This window comes from Loxodonta africana, chromosome 6 (assembly GCF_030014295.1).
Source record: "Loxodonta africana isolate mLoxAfr1 chromosome 6, mLoxAfr1.hap2, whole genome shotgun sequence".
Classification (NCBI taxonomy): Eukaryota; Metazoa; Chordata; class Mammalia; order Proboscidea; family Elephantidae; genus Loxodonta; species Loxodonta africana.
In genome coordinates this window covers 12921271-12935291 of record NC_087347.1, presented here as the reverse complement: position 1 = coordinate 12935291, position 14021 = coordinate 12921271, and the positions used below count along the sequence as shown (strand labels likewise).

The window sequence follows — 14021 nt, the reverse complement described above, 5'->3', positions numbered from 1 at the left end:
CAGTTCCCTGTCAATGTACTGCTGCAAGCACTTTCAAATAATCTTCAGTAAAATTTTACTTGTGTGTGACATTAATGATATCATTCGATAATTTCCATACTCTGTTGGATCATCTTTCTTTGGAAAGGGTACAAAGTACAAATATGGCTCTCTTCCAGTCAGTTGGCCAGGTGGCTGTCTTCCAAATTTCATGGCATAGGCAAGTGAGCATTTCCAGTACTGCATACATTTGTTGAAACATCTCCATTGGTATTCCATAAATTCCTGAAGCCTTGTTTTCCACCAATGATGTTAGTGCAGCTTGGACCTCTTCCTTCAGTACCATCAGTTCTTGATCATATGCTACCTCTGAAATGGCTGAACATCAATTAATTCTTTTTGGTACAATCTGTCTTAGTCATATAGTGCTGCTATAACAGAAATACCACAAGTGGATAGCTTCAACAAAGAGAAATTTATTTTCTCACAGTCTAGTAGGCTAGAAGTCCAAAATCAGTGCATCATCTCAAGGGGAAGGCTTTCTTTGTCGGCTCTGGAGGAAGGTCCTTGTCATCATTTTTCCCCTAGACTAGGAGATTCTCCGTGCAGAAGCCCCAGGTCCAAAGGATGCACTCTGCTCCCAGCACTGCTTTCCTGGTGGTATGAGGTCTCCCCCTCTCTACTTGCCTCCCTTTCCTTTTATCTCTTGTAAACTCCCTTTACATTAGATCAGGAATGTGACCTGAGCAAGGGTGTTACATCCCACCCTAGTCCTCTTAAACCACAGGCAGAGATTATGATTTATAAAACACAGGAAAATCACAAAATGGAGGACAACCACACAATACTGGGAATCATGGCCTTACCAAGTTGACACATATACTGGGGGAGCACAAATAAATTCATGACACCTTCTATCTTCTTTTGATGCTTCCTGTGACGTTTAATTTTTTCCCCGTAGAATCCTTTAACATTGCAACTCAAGGCTTGAATTTTTCTTCAGTTCTTTCAGCTTGAGAAATGCCGAGCACGTTCTTCCCTTTTGGTTTTCTATCTCCAGCTCTTTGCACATGTCATTATAGTACTTTGTCTTCTTGAGCCACCATTTGAAATCTTCTGTTCAGCTCTTTTAATTCATCACTTCTTCCTTTCACTTTAGCTACTCAACATTTAAGAGCAAGTTTCAGAGTCTCTTCTGACATCCATTTTGGCCTTTTCTTTCTTTCCTGTCTTTTTAACGACTCTTGCTTTCTTCATGTATGATGTCCTTGGTGTCATTCCACAACTCATCTGGTCTTTGGTCATTAGTGTTCAACGTAGCAAATCTATTTTTGAGATGGTCTCTAAATTCAGGTGGGATATGCTCAAGGTTGAACTTCAGCTCTCGTGGACTTGTTCTAATTTTCTTCAGCTTCAACTTGAACTTGCATATGAGCAATTGAGGGTCTGTTCCACAGTCGTCCCCTGGCCTTGTACTGACTGATGATATTGAGCTTTTCCATCATCTTTTTCCAGAGGTAGTTGATTTGATTCCTGTGTATTCCATCTAGGGAGGACCATGTGTACAGTCCCTACTTATGTTGGTGAAAAAGGTATTTGTGATGAAGAAGTCATTGGTCTTGCAAAATTCTATTGCAATCTCTGGCATCATTTCTATCACCAAGGCCATATTTTCCAACTACCAGTCCTTCTCCTTTGTTTCCAACTTTTGCATTCCAATTACCAGTAATTACCAATGCATTTTGATTGCATAACTGATCAATTTCAGACTGCAGAAGTTGGTAAAAATCTTCTATTTCTTCATCTTTGGCCTTAGTGGTTGGGGTGTAAATTTGAATACCGGTCATATTAACTACTCTTCCTTGTAGGCATATGGATATTATCCTATCACAGCATTGTACTTCAGGATAGATCTTGAAATGTTCTTTTTGATGATGAATGCAATGCCATCCCTCTTCAAGTTTTCATTCCCAGCATAGTAGATATATGATTATCTGATTCAAAATGGCCAATACCAGTCCATTTCAGCTCACTAATGCCTAGGATATCAACGTTTTTGCCTTTTTGCATTTCATTTAATTTTTGATGACTTCCAATTTTCCTAGATTCATACTTCATACATTTTATGTTCCAATTATTAATGGATGTTTGCAGCTGTTTCTTCTCATTTTGGGTCATGCTACAATAGCAAATGAAGATCTCGAAAGCTTGAGTCCATCCACGTCATTAAGAGAAATTTATTCTTTCACAGTCTAGTGGGCTAGAAGTCCAAATTCAGGGCATCAGCTCCAGGGGAAGCTGTTGGTTCTGGAGGAAGGTCTTTGTCATCAATCTTCCCATAGACTAGGAGCTTCTCCTAGCAGGAGTCATTAAGGTTGATTCTATTTTGAAGAGATAGCTCTTCCCTAGTCATCTTCTGAGTGTCTTCCAACCTGAGGAGCTCACCTTCTGGCACTATATCAGACAATGCTCTGCTGCTATTCATAAGGTTTTCACTGGCCAATTTTTTTCAGAAGTAGACAGGCAGGTCCTTCTTCCCAGTCTGTCTTAGTCTGGAAGCTCCACTGAAACCTGTCTACCAAGAGTGACCCTGCTGGTATTTGAAATACAGGTGACAAAGCTCCCAGTATCACAGCAACACACAAGCCACCACAGTATGACAAACTGACAGACATGTGGTGGTTCCATCTTTTAGGTTCTAATACAGTTCTAATGAATTTACCATAATCACCAAGCTGTCCCTGAATCTATCTCAGTAGAAATGCTAGTATTCATATACTTGTGGTGCAATACACTAGTGCTAACACAAATTGAGAATCAAAGTATTATTATTATTATTATAAAGCCCAAGAAATATTCTATATGGCTCTATGTGCCACCTGATGTCTGTTTACTAACATGTAAGATGTTAAATCATCTTAGACAATGGAGATAAAATTCTTGTCCCTATTCATAAGCACAATTAATTAGCTACATTTTTGGAAATTTCAAATCAGTGATTAAACTATGACGGTGCAGAAAAGCCTGAGATTAGAATAAGCACAGTTAAAAAAAAAAAAAATTATGAAGTATCGAGTCATTCCAAATTTTATCAGTTGCTCTGAAGAGGAAGGGACACAGTATAAAGTTTCATATTGTTGTTGTTGTTGTGTGCCATCAAGTCAATTGTGACTCATAGCAATCCTACAGGACAGAGTAGAACTGCCCTACAGGGATTCCTAGGCTGTAATATTTACAGGAGCAGATCTCTAGGTCTTTCCTCCCACAGAGCTGCTCGTGGGTTCAAACTGCCAACCTTTTGTTTAGCAGCCAAGTGCTTACTGATTCATATACTATGTGTTCATAGAAATGGAATATTTTTGAAGAAACAAAATAAGGTTATTGTAAAAAATTAAATTTGATCCCTACCTCACACCATATATTCAAAAATCAAATTCATGTTGATAAAAGATATAAATGTAAAAAAAAAAAATTTAATGCTTAGTGGAAAATGTAAGTTAATATCTTCTAGATATTGACACAGGGAAAAATGTTTTAAAATAAGACACAAAAAAGATTAGATAGAAAGTAAAGTTTGAGAAATATCACTATATTAAAATAAAGAATGTCCAGCCATCAGAAGACAACTTTTGATGAAAAGACAAATTACAAACTTGGAGAAAATACTTGCAATGGACACTATTGACAAATGATAAGTATGAAAATAAATAACTCCTACTAAACAAGAAGAGCAGGCCCACACACAGTAAAAATTGGCAAAACAGAAATTTCACAGAAAGGAAACGTACACGGCTAATAAATACAGGAAGAGGAATTCAGCACCATTAACGATCAGCAAAATGCAAACAGTGACCACAATGAGGAGATATCTTTTCAGACCCATTCATTTGGAAAAAATAAAAACTCTGATACTACCAAATGTTGAACGGGATGTGGATCCAAAAGATTTCTTACACATTGCAGGTGAGAGTACTGATTACGGCAACCACTTTCAAAAACAGTTTGGCATGACCTCCTTGATTTATCAGTCATATATTCTATGTTCCAGAAATTCTTCTTGGGTATATACAAAAGAAAAAACCTTTTACACATGTACAATAGGAGATATATACAAGAATGTGCATACCAACCCTGTGCACAATGGCAAAAACCTGGAAATAACCCAGATGCCAATCTACAGGAGAAGAGATGAATAAACTACAGTGTACTCACATAACATTGTATAGCACTCAAAAAGAAAGAACTCCGATCATATGAATGCATCTAAGTGATACTAATTGAAAAAATAAGTACCAAAGAATTACATACATGACACTATAACATGATTCACGACTGATACCATTTTTATAAATTCGAAAACAATTAAAATAAAAGTAAATACCACTCCAAAAACATAAATATTGAAACCATTTAAAAAGGCAAGTAAGGGCTGATCAACTCGGGGTTCGGGGTGATTGTTATCGCAGGTTGGGAAGAGGAGTTGAAGGGATGGGTTGATGGACGGTCTACACGGTTAGTTAGCAGATCTAACTTCTCGTTTAGATGATGGCTTCACCATCTTCAAAATTATGTATTTACTTTAAAATAAGTAAATTCATAAAACCAGGCTCTGCATGAGCAAGATGAGAGAGTGTCAAGAACCAAAGATTGTGATTGTTCCAATTCTGTGCATATGAGGTCCTTTAAAAAAAAAAAAGGAGAAATCTTCATTGAGAACAAACCTGAAGGAAAGATCAAACTGAAATCATATCAGCTGAAATAGTGAAAATAACCTCACTGAGCCTGAGGACTCGACGGCAGAGGGTTTGGTTTTGGTTTAGGCCTGATGGAGACTATTCGTGGAAGGAATTATATTCAGTCTAGTATTACTTACTTAGAAAAGAAAAATTGAAGATATCTTAAAGATCCATCAGTAAAGCAAGGGTTTGAAAAACCAGGCTATATTCATACTCTTTCATTAGTTTGTCTAATCAACACAGACTGAGGGCACACAATCTGTCAGATACTGTAGGACACAACAATGACTGAAAACCGATACAGTGCCTCCTTTCGTGTAACTCAGCCCTGGAGGGAGAGACAGGCACTAATCAAAGAATCACATATATAAACATATACTGGAAGCAGATGGGAAACCCTGGTGGTGTCGTGGTTAAGAGCTACGGCTGCTAACTGAAAGGTCAGCAGTTCGAATCTACCAGGCACTTCCTGGAATCCCTGTGGGGCAATTCTCGCCTGTCCTATAGGGTCGCTATGAGTCAGAATTGACTCGACGGCAATGGGTTTGGTTTTCTGGTTTTGGAAGCAGATGAGGGCTGTGAAGAAAAGGTACACAGGGCTGAAAAAAAAAAATTTTTTTTCATGTAATATCCAAAAATCCCAAAGACTAATCAGGCAATATTAAAGATTTGACCCATGTGTGCCCAATGGAATTTCAAATTCTCATGGACTCCAGACTTCCTGGAGCCATGAAGATTGGATGAACCCTTCAAACGATTGGCCTGAGATAATCTTTAAACCTTAAACCAAAAACATTTCCTGAAGTCATCTTAAAACCAAACCACAGTTCAGCTTAACTGGTAAAAAAAGGCCTGCCTTACGCACTATGCTCTTTTAAAAACTACCTATACAGGATCAAACTGACAACAGCAACTTGAAAGATTAGAGAGGAGTCTTAGGGGAGCACTGAGTTTATGCTAATGAGGGAGGAACAACTCAGAAAAGGAGGGTGAGAATGGTTACACAACTCAAAGAACGTAATTCAGGGTCACTAAATGGTACAAGTAGAAACTGTTGAATTGGTGTATGTTTTGCTGTGTATATTTTCAACAACAACAAAATAAATGAAATTTTAACAAGAAAAAAAAAGAAAGATTTGGCCCATGTGAAGGACAGGATACCAAGAATTTGAGTTAATGAACACTCATAAAGAAAAGGAAAGTAATTGAAACTGGGGAATTAGGGCTTTACATAGCTGGCATAGTTTATCCCAGAATTCTCGTAGTTTACTTAACATAATCACCCAGCACAGCACCAACCCATACTCAACACATATTTGTGGAATTGTTTTTGAAACATCCAAGTCTCTATCTGACCAAGAATATTATTATCCCAGAACAAAAATGGTGGAATGCTAAATTGGAAACACTCTGATGTCAGAAGGCAAGCCAGAGGACATGATGTTTATCCTCATGTGAACCTCCTTCTTCTATTCCTTGGTTCTATAACACGTGTGTGTGTGTGTGTGTGTGTGTGTGTATGAAACCACAGTTGCCATCAATCAATTCCGACTCATGGTGACCCCATATGTGTCAGGGTAGAACTGTGCTCCATAAGGTTTTCAATGGCCGATTAGTCAGAAGTAGATTGCCAGGCCTTTCTTCCTAGGTGCCTCTGGGTAGACTCAAACCTCCAACCTTTCCATTAGCAGTCGAGTGTTAAACTGTTTGTGCCACCTAGGGACACCATATAAGGTATAGACTGACAGTATCAAATGAGATCTTGAAGTTATCTTCTACAGCAGCTGCTTTGGACAAGGTATTGTTTAACCACCTTTAATTAATAAGTGTGTAACCTACAGAAAGATGTATAAGAACTATTAACTATCTAAATCATACCAGCAGGGCAAACGCAGGTGAAGTTGCTCCCCTCTTGTTTTTCATTCGTATCAATACAGCTCGCGTTGTTCTGGCAGAGCTTCCTTTGGCAAGCATCGAATTCTTCACAGAAAGTACCCACGTACTGGTCCTCGCAGCTACATGAAAAAGTTGCCTAAAATACAAACACACGGGCCATGTTACCTGAATCCTCAAAAATGTTTGCTTTGGCTGTGAAAATGCAATGTTCAAAAGCTCCACTTCGTTTTTATAACTAGGTCCACATCAAGGATTTTAATCACTTATATCAGAAGTGGGCTAAAATCATTATTTTAAGAGAAGTCTGTGTTTCTTTACAGTTCGATTTCAAATATTTATTTTAGTAGTTCTTTATTCATATTTATCCCAACCATTTTCAATCTTCCTAAAACGGAAATGGAAAGAACAACTTATTTTAAGCAAAAAAGAGAGTTTTGCTGACCTGACATGGAAGTGGCAATTTTGCTAGAGCAGATAGCTTGAGTGTCACCAGTAAATGAGATGTCAAACTCAGCCAACTAAAACCCATCAGCACAGACAGCACTTGAAACAGGGATATCATCAAAGTCCTGCTCAAACCATCCTTCCAACACACTGGGAGAAATACTGAACTGCCCTGGTTAGGGACCTCAGCGTACAGCGTGTAGCCTACCTGAGTCCAAGGGAAAAATCAAAAGCATGACCTTTTTGTTTGGGTTTGTTACCTTATCATTGATTTAGTGAAAGACAATAACTCAGGTCCAGAGAACTGAACTTGATCTGATTGATCTGAAGCTTTATTCCTTCCATATTCTAGCAATAGGTTGACTTCCAGTCTGATGTTCCATGATGCTGAGTTGTTGTTTTTTTTTTTTTCCTTTTGAGTATGTGTGTGTGTATTTGCACAGGTTTCATAGTAGAAAGCTAGGAGAAGCTGCACCAAGTTCTGTGAGAAAGATATCTTTTTAAATAAGAAAATCCTTTTTCTAGAACTGTCTTCTGAGGGGAGACTTGTCCTTGCTCACGTACAGTACAGAGTTCACCTTTGATATTTGCAGGGGTTGTGTCTGGAGCTCTGTGTGCACCCATAGATTTGGGGTTGCCTTTGAGATGTAAATGTGTGCACGCCCGGTGCAAACAATTCCATTGTGGGACTCAGCATCATGATAAATTACACCATGTCATTGTTTCTGGCAGCTGTCCTCTAGAATTCACTTGGTTTGTATCCAGACATTGCATATTGCAGATAAATTTCCTTGGTTATTTGGGAAGATACATTTTGCATATAATTCATCCAGTGAGTTCCACAGAAAATATGTTGCTTGTGAAAATGAATTATTAAAATCCCCAAATCAAACCTCTTTGATTTAGCCTTGATAAGAATTCAAGTTAAAACAGAAGCCACGCATTTTGTTTTGCTTTGTTTGTGGCAGGGACCAGGAAGGAATGCTTTGGACAAAGCAAAACACTGAATTGATTCTCAATTTTGTGAGGTGGGTGAAGAAGAAAATTAAAAAATATTTACCTACCCATGACCATAAAATTTAAGTCAAAGCTTTACATATTCTTGTATCATGTCATTCACAGTTAGATTTCTTCCTAAGTGTACTTTCTAAGAAGGACAAAGAGTTTTCCTGTAATATTAAAAAGTTTAATTTTATAGAGGAATGCTGATCAAATGGGGGGGATGCAGAACAGAATTTCAAATTCGCATGGAATCTAGACTTTCTGGAGTCATGGAAGCTCGATGAACTCCTGAAACTATTGCCACGAGATAAGCTTTAAACCTTAAACCAAAAATATCCCCTGAAGTCTTCCTTAAACCAAACAATTACCCACTGCCATCAAGTCAATTCCAACTCATGCTTCCCCATAGAGTTTCCAAGACTGTAAATCTCTACAGAAGCAGACTGCCACACCTTCCTCCTGCGGGGCCACTGGTGGTTTCGAACCACCAAACCTTTGGTTAACAGTCAATCACTTTAACCACTGGACCATGATCACTTTAACCACTTCACCACCAGGACTCTTTAAACCAAACGATAGCTTAATTAGAAAAGAATGTCCGCCTTGAGCATTGGGCTCTTTCAAAGAACTATATGGGATCAAATTGTCAACTACAACTCGAAAGGTTAGAGAAGACACTTAGGGATCAGTGAGTTCATGCTAACGCTGGAGGGATAATTCAGAAAGGGAGGGTAAGAATGGCTGCACAACTCAAAGAATGTAATCAATGTCACTGAATTGTACCTGTTGAAATGGTCAAACTGGTGTGTTTTGCTGTGTACATTGTCAACAATGACAACAAAAAAATGATAAAATAAAATAAATTCTTAGAAAAAAGATCCCTGTGGAGCACAGTTCTACTCTGATACATACGGGGCTGCCAGCAAGTGGTTTGGGTTTTTTTTTTGAGCATGTGTTACTTTTCTTATTGAAAGAAGAAAATAACCGTTAAAAAAATAAGTTCTAGAAGCTGAAAAGAAAATAGTTTTAATAATATCAATACTGAATGAATGTTTATTAAAGAAATATATTTGTTAGCGTATTTGTTGTAGGAAACCATGTTTGATTACTGCAAGTCGTAATCTGTTATACCCAATCTTGAGAAGTTTAACTCACTGACTATGATATCACTAATCTAAATATAATTAATTCGACAGCATAAGAGACAATATAGACTTATTTAGTTTGCTAAATTATAGAAAGGTACTTCTGTGTAAAAAGACATTTTCAAGTAAAATAAAAAGTGACCCTCAGAGATTAATTTTAAAACCCAACGCAGAATCTCAATTTTCCTCAGCAGCTTAATGTCAGATATTCCATTTGTACACAAATTTTCTCTGTGGTAGGAAGCTAACTTTGAAAAGCTCAAAAAAAAAAAAAAATCAACCATGCATTCATTAATTTGTTCATCCATCCAGCTAATGTCTATTGACCACCTACTATGTGCCAGGCAGTGTTTTAGGAGCTGGGACACAAAAGAGAACAAGAGAGATCAGGCCCTCACTCTCACGGAGATATCATTCTAGAGGGGGTGACCGATGCAAAAAAAAATGAACAAGTAAGTGAGATAGTGAAATTAGATGATAAGTGCTATGGGGGAAATAAAGTAAGGAAGTGGAATAGAAGTGCTGGGGTGTTATGGAGGGTACAAGGTATACGGAGAAAGTGACAACTGGGTAAAGACTTGATGGAGATGAGGGAGTGAGCCACACAGGTATCTGAGGGAAGAGTGTTCCAGGTAAAGGGGACAGCCAGTGCAAAGACTCTTAAGTAGAATATGACTAGCAGGTTCCAGAAATGGCCAGAAGCCAGTGCGGCTGGAGTAAAGCAAATGACAGGGAGACCAGCAGGAGATGAGAAAAGAAAGGTATTTGAGGCTAGAGCTAGATCTTGAAAGGCAGAGGTTCTTATTTCACCCTCCAGGAGACATCTGACAATGTCTGGAGACAATTTTTGGTAGTCACAACTTGGGGGCAGAGTGCACTGGACAGCTCCCCACCAGAATGATTTATTCGGTCCCAAATATCAATAATGTCAAGGTTGAGAAACCCTGATGTTGGACCTTATAAGCACTAGAAGGACTATAAAACTTTGGAAAGATAGATCCTGTGCCAAAAAAGACCCAAAATGATCTTGTATATCAGAATGTTGCTGTACACGACACCGCTTTGTGCCACTACTATGCTGGCTTTATTCTGATAACACTCTAACCACAACTGTCAGTAATCCCACAGTCCTACAGCCACCTCAAAGCAGAAGTCAGACAGCCTTTTATTCAAGCACATTTTGGTTCAGTTCTTCAGTTTTTACACTACTTTGTCAGCTTTACTGCTATCTTGGGTAATCTGCCAAGTATAGGAGGTATCTTTATTCAGCATTATAGAATAACTGGTGCTTATCAGATTTTTTTTTTTTTTATCAGACCATTAACCTGAACTGGCTATTGTCCAGCTTTCATTCATTAATTCCTCTCATTCAATGAGCCCATATTGAAACATGCAATACTGTAGGTACTAAAGATGGCAGTTCTACTCTGTCCCATAGGGTGGCTATGAGTTGGAACCAACTTGACACCACTTAACAACAACAACAAGGATGTTGCGGACAGCAGATGGACATAGTTGCTGTTCGCATGGAGCTTACATTCTAGTGGAAGAGATGGACACACTGGACACAAGATAACGTCCTAGAGTGATAACAAATAAATATGTAAATATGACTACCAGCTGAAAGATAGTTCAAACCCACCCAGAGGCACCTCAGAGGACAAACCTGGTGATGTACTTCTGAAAGGTCACAGCCTTGAAAATCCTACCAAGTAGTTCTACTCTGCACACATGGGGTCAGCATGAGTTAGGATCAACTCAACAGGAACTAAAAGCAACATCTTGTCACATAGTGGTTAAACGCTATAAAGAAATATAAATTGAGATGAGAGGATAGATAGTGATGGTGGAGTACAAGTTGATATTTATCTCAATCAAAGTCTTATTGGAAGGGCCAATGTTTTTTAAGAACTACTGAACATAAACATAGTCCATCCTTTCTTCCATATAGCCTTTCTCTTTATCGATAAATCAAGCTGAACCATCAGAAAACTTAGTTCTGGACTATGTTCTCTTGTTCCATGGCAGAACTGCTTTCACTGAGCTGCTATTTGACCTTATGCTCTCAACTAACATTGAAAGGTCCTATAAGAAACGTTACTATTAGACCTACTACTGCATTTACCATGTTGTTGAGGACCTCATTTAGTGTCCCATTTATAAAGACCTACCCAGGAAAATTCATTCATATTTAAGTGCCAGTAGACATTTTGCTGGTCTTGAAAATTGATGTTTTGTCCCATGACAATGCAAATCACGTGACTACCCACATTTTCCTTGTTTGATTTGGCTGCCATAAGCTCAGAGTCAATTTGCAGTTCAGCTTTAACAATTACATGGGGCACAAAAATGACCTGTATAACCATTTCCTTTATCTAATTTGAATATTGCTTTCTAATCTATATATTCCGTACTCTACCTTCCATCTGCATCCAAAAGGTCACAGCCTGGAAAACTTCATGGAGCACAGTTCTACTCTGATACATGTGCAAGTCACCATGAGTCAGAATTGACCTAATGGCAATTAACAACAACTTAGTTTTTGATATTTTTCTATTTTAATACTTCATGAAATAGTGGATTAAATGTGTAAATAAGTAAATCAAAACTCCCTAGCATAACACACAAGGCTCCTGACAATCGGGCCCCAACCTACCTTTTCTGTCTTGTTCTCAGTAATTTTCACCCCTCGGTAAAAAGCCTGATTGCTGGTGAGCAAGTCATCCCAGAGACAGAAGTTTTCTGAGGACCTAGACTGCCCTCTTTTAATAATCAGAACTTATAAACTCTACTGCACTTTCTTCCTTAAACAAAGCATACAGGAAATATATTTACCTCTTTTGGTTGCCCAGTGAGATCAGGTTGAACAGAAAAAAACCCAGCTTACTAGACACTGAATTGTGTTATTCATAAAAGTTGCTTACATTTAAGATGCAGGTGGGCATCAGCATATCCATTTTATGGACAGAGAACAGACCTAACAGAGAGGTCAAATAAATTGTATGAGGTGTCCCAGCTGGCAAGTGTAAGGCCATGGTTAAACCCCGGTCATGTGATGCCAAATCCAGAGCCCTTCCCACCTATGGCTGCATATTGTACTACAATCACTGTCATGGCCTCTGGTACAATAGAGCAGGTAAGGACAGCCTTTGTCCTTACTCTAAAATAACCCTCAGTGAACCACTGTGGTATTATAGCTCTTGTTCCAGATTTCTCTAGTTTTCCCCCTCCTCCCTTGCTGGCGGAAACCCTGGTGGTGCAGTGGTTAAGAGCTACGGCTACTAACCAAAAGGGTCCGCAGTTCGAATCCACCAGGCACTCCTTGTAAACCCTATGGGGCAGTTCTACTCTGTCCTATAGGGTCGCTATGACTTGGAATTGATTTGACGGCAACGAGTTTGGTTTTTTTGTTTCTCCCTTGCTGTGAGGCTGCCTCCCTTAGCTCTGTCCTTTCAGTTCACTAATTCCAATATACCACAGTCGTGAGAAGAATTCCAAATCTATTCAAATAAGGTGTCAAAATAAAGTAAAAAAATCTTCCTAAGGGCTGAAAGAATCCCTGGCACATAAAGTGCCTAATCATGCCAGAACAAATCTAGAGAATATGATTGGAAGATCATTCACCCTGTTGAGGGTCCTTGACGTCTAGGGCTTTAGTTACCCATTCCTGTTAGATGCTTGGGTGTTCAATGAATTAAATGGACTCTTTAATAGGCTGCTTAAAGGCAGACTTGCTGAGAGTTCTCCGCAGGTAAAGGGATCCCTTCTACTTCCTTATCTATCCCTGACGATCATCTTGTGTTTTGTCAAAATGGCGCCACAGCTATTTAAACGTTCTTCGAACACACATTCGTAAGAAAGGTATTAGCATGAACAAGGACTAGGGGGGCAATCCTAAGCCAAAAAGGTGACTAACAGACCCCCTAAACATCTGAAAATGGAAAGGAGATGATTCAAACCACTCCTTGCTAAAGGTCTCTCCAGGCCAAAGCTGATCTCTTTCTTCATGGGCCAGTCTGACTCCAAACAACATCTGGATTATTCATAGTTAAATGTCCAAACATCTGCAAGGCCAAAACTGTAGCTAATGACTTGATAATTGTTGAAACTCAGTGACGCAAACACGGTGCTTTGCCAAATAGCTTTCTCTACTTTTAGATATGCTTGAAATAATCCATAATAAAAAGTTTGTCGTGTTCTTTTTTCTTAGAGCTTGGCTGAATCCCAGGAAAGAAAAGATAAAGTTCTGAAACACTAGAGTCACATTTCAGTGTCTGTGTCCGGCTCCTCCCTGTGGCATCTGACGTTGCATTTACTGCCAGGATGTTGTGGAGGACACTGTGTCCGCATCGCAGAACCCCTGTATACGAAGTCCTGCTCCAGAAATGTATTTCATATCTTGGTGCCAGAAAAAGCTCTGTTTGCTCTGAGGAGCTGACATGTTTTCTCCTGGTGGACAGCTTGAATCACGTAACTGAGCATGTTTCTCTCTGAACAACCCAGTCTGCTTGAAGAGACAGCTCAGCCTTTTCTATGCCAAGTGAGGATTTGGCTGCCTCTCAGCTTCCCCAGGGTGCTGGGTCATAAGTAGGGCACACCCAGCCCAAGGCTCAGCTGACTCGAGGAATTCCTGCTTCCAGAGGCTATGGGTTAAAGTTCAGAAGGACTTTCAAACTAGTTCTCCATATACCACCAGGGTCAAGAACTACAGCCTGTCTCCTAATGTCGGAAAGTTCTAGAATCTTTTTACTCCTAGTTAATGGAGGATCCCCAGGCCCAGTTGTCTATGAAAATGGTTCCAGGAGTACGGCTTTCTTTG

The 14021-nt window shown here is 39.1% G+C and overlaps 1 protein-coding gene across 1 annotated transcript in view; it reads right to left on the bottom strand.

The window, feature by feature from the left end:
- DNER (delta/notch like EGF repeat containing) overlaps positions 1 to 14021 on the bottom strand; it is a 372368-nt gene that overhangs the window by 138324 nt on the left and 220023 nt on the right. The window contains exon 6 of the mRNA XM_064286606.1: positions 6594 to 6747. Coding sequence (XP_064142676.1) covers positions 6594 to 6747 — 154 coding nt within the window. The remainder of the gene's footprint in view (positions 1 to 6593; positions 6748 to 14021) is intronic.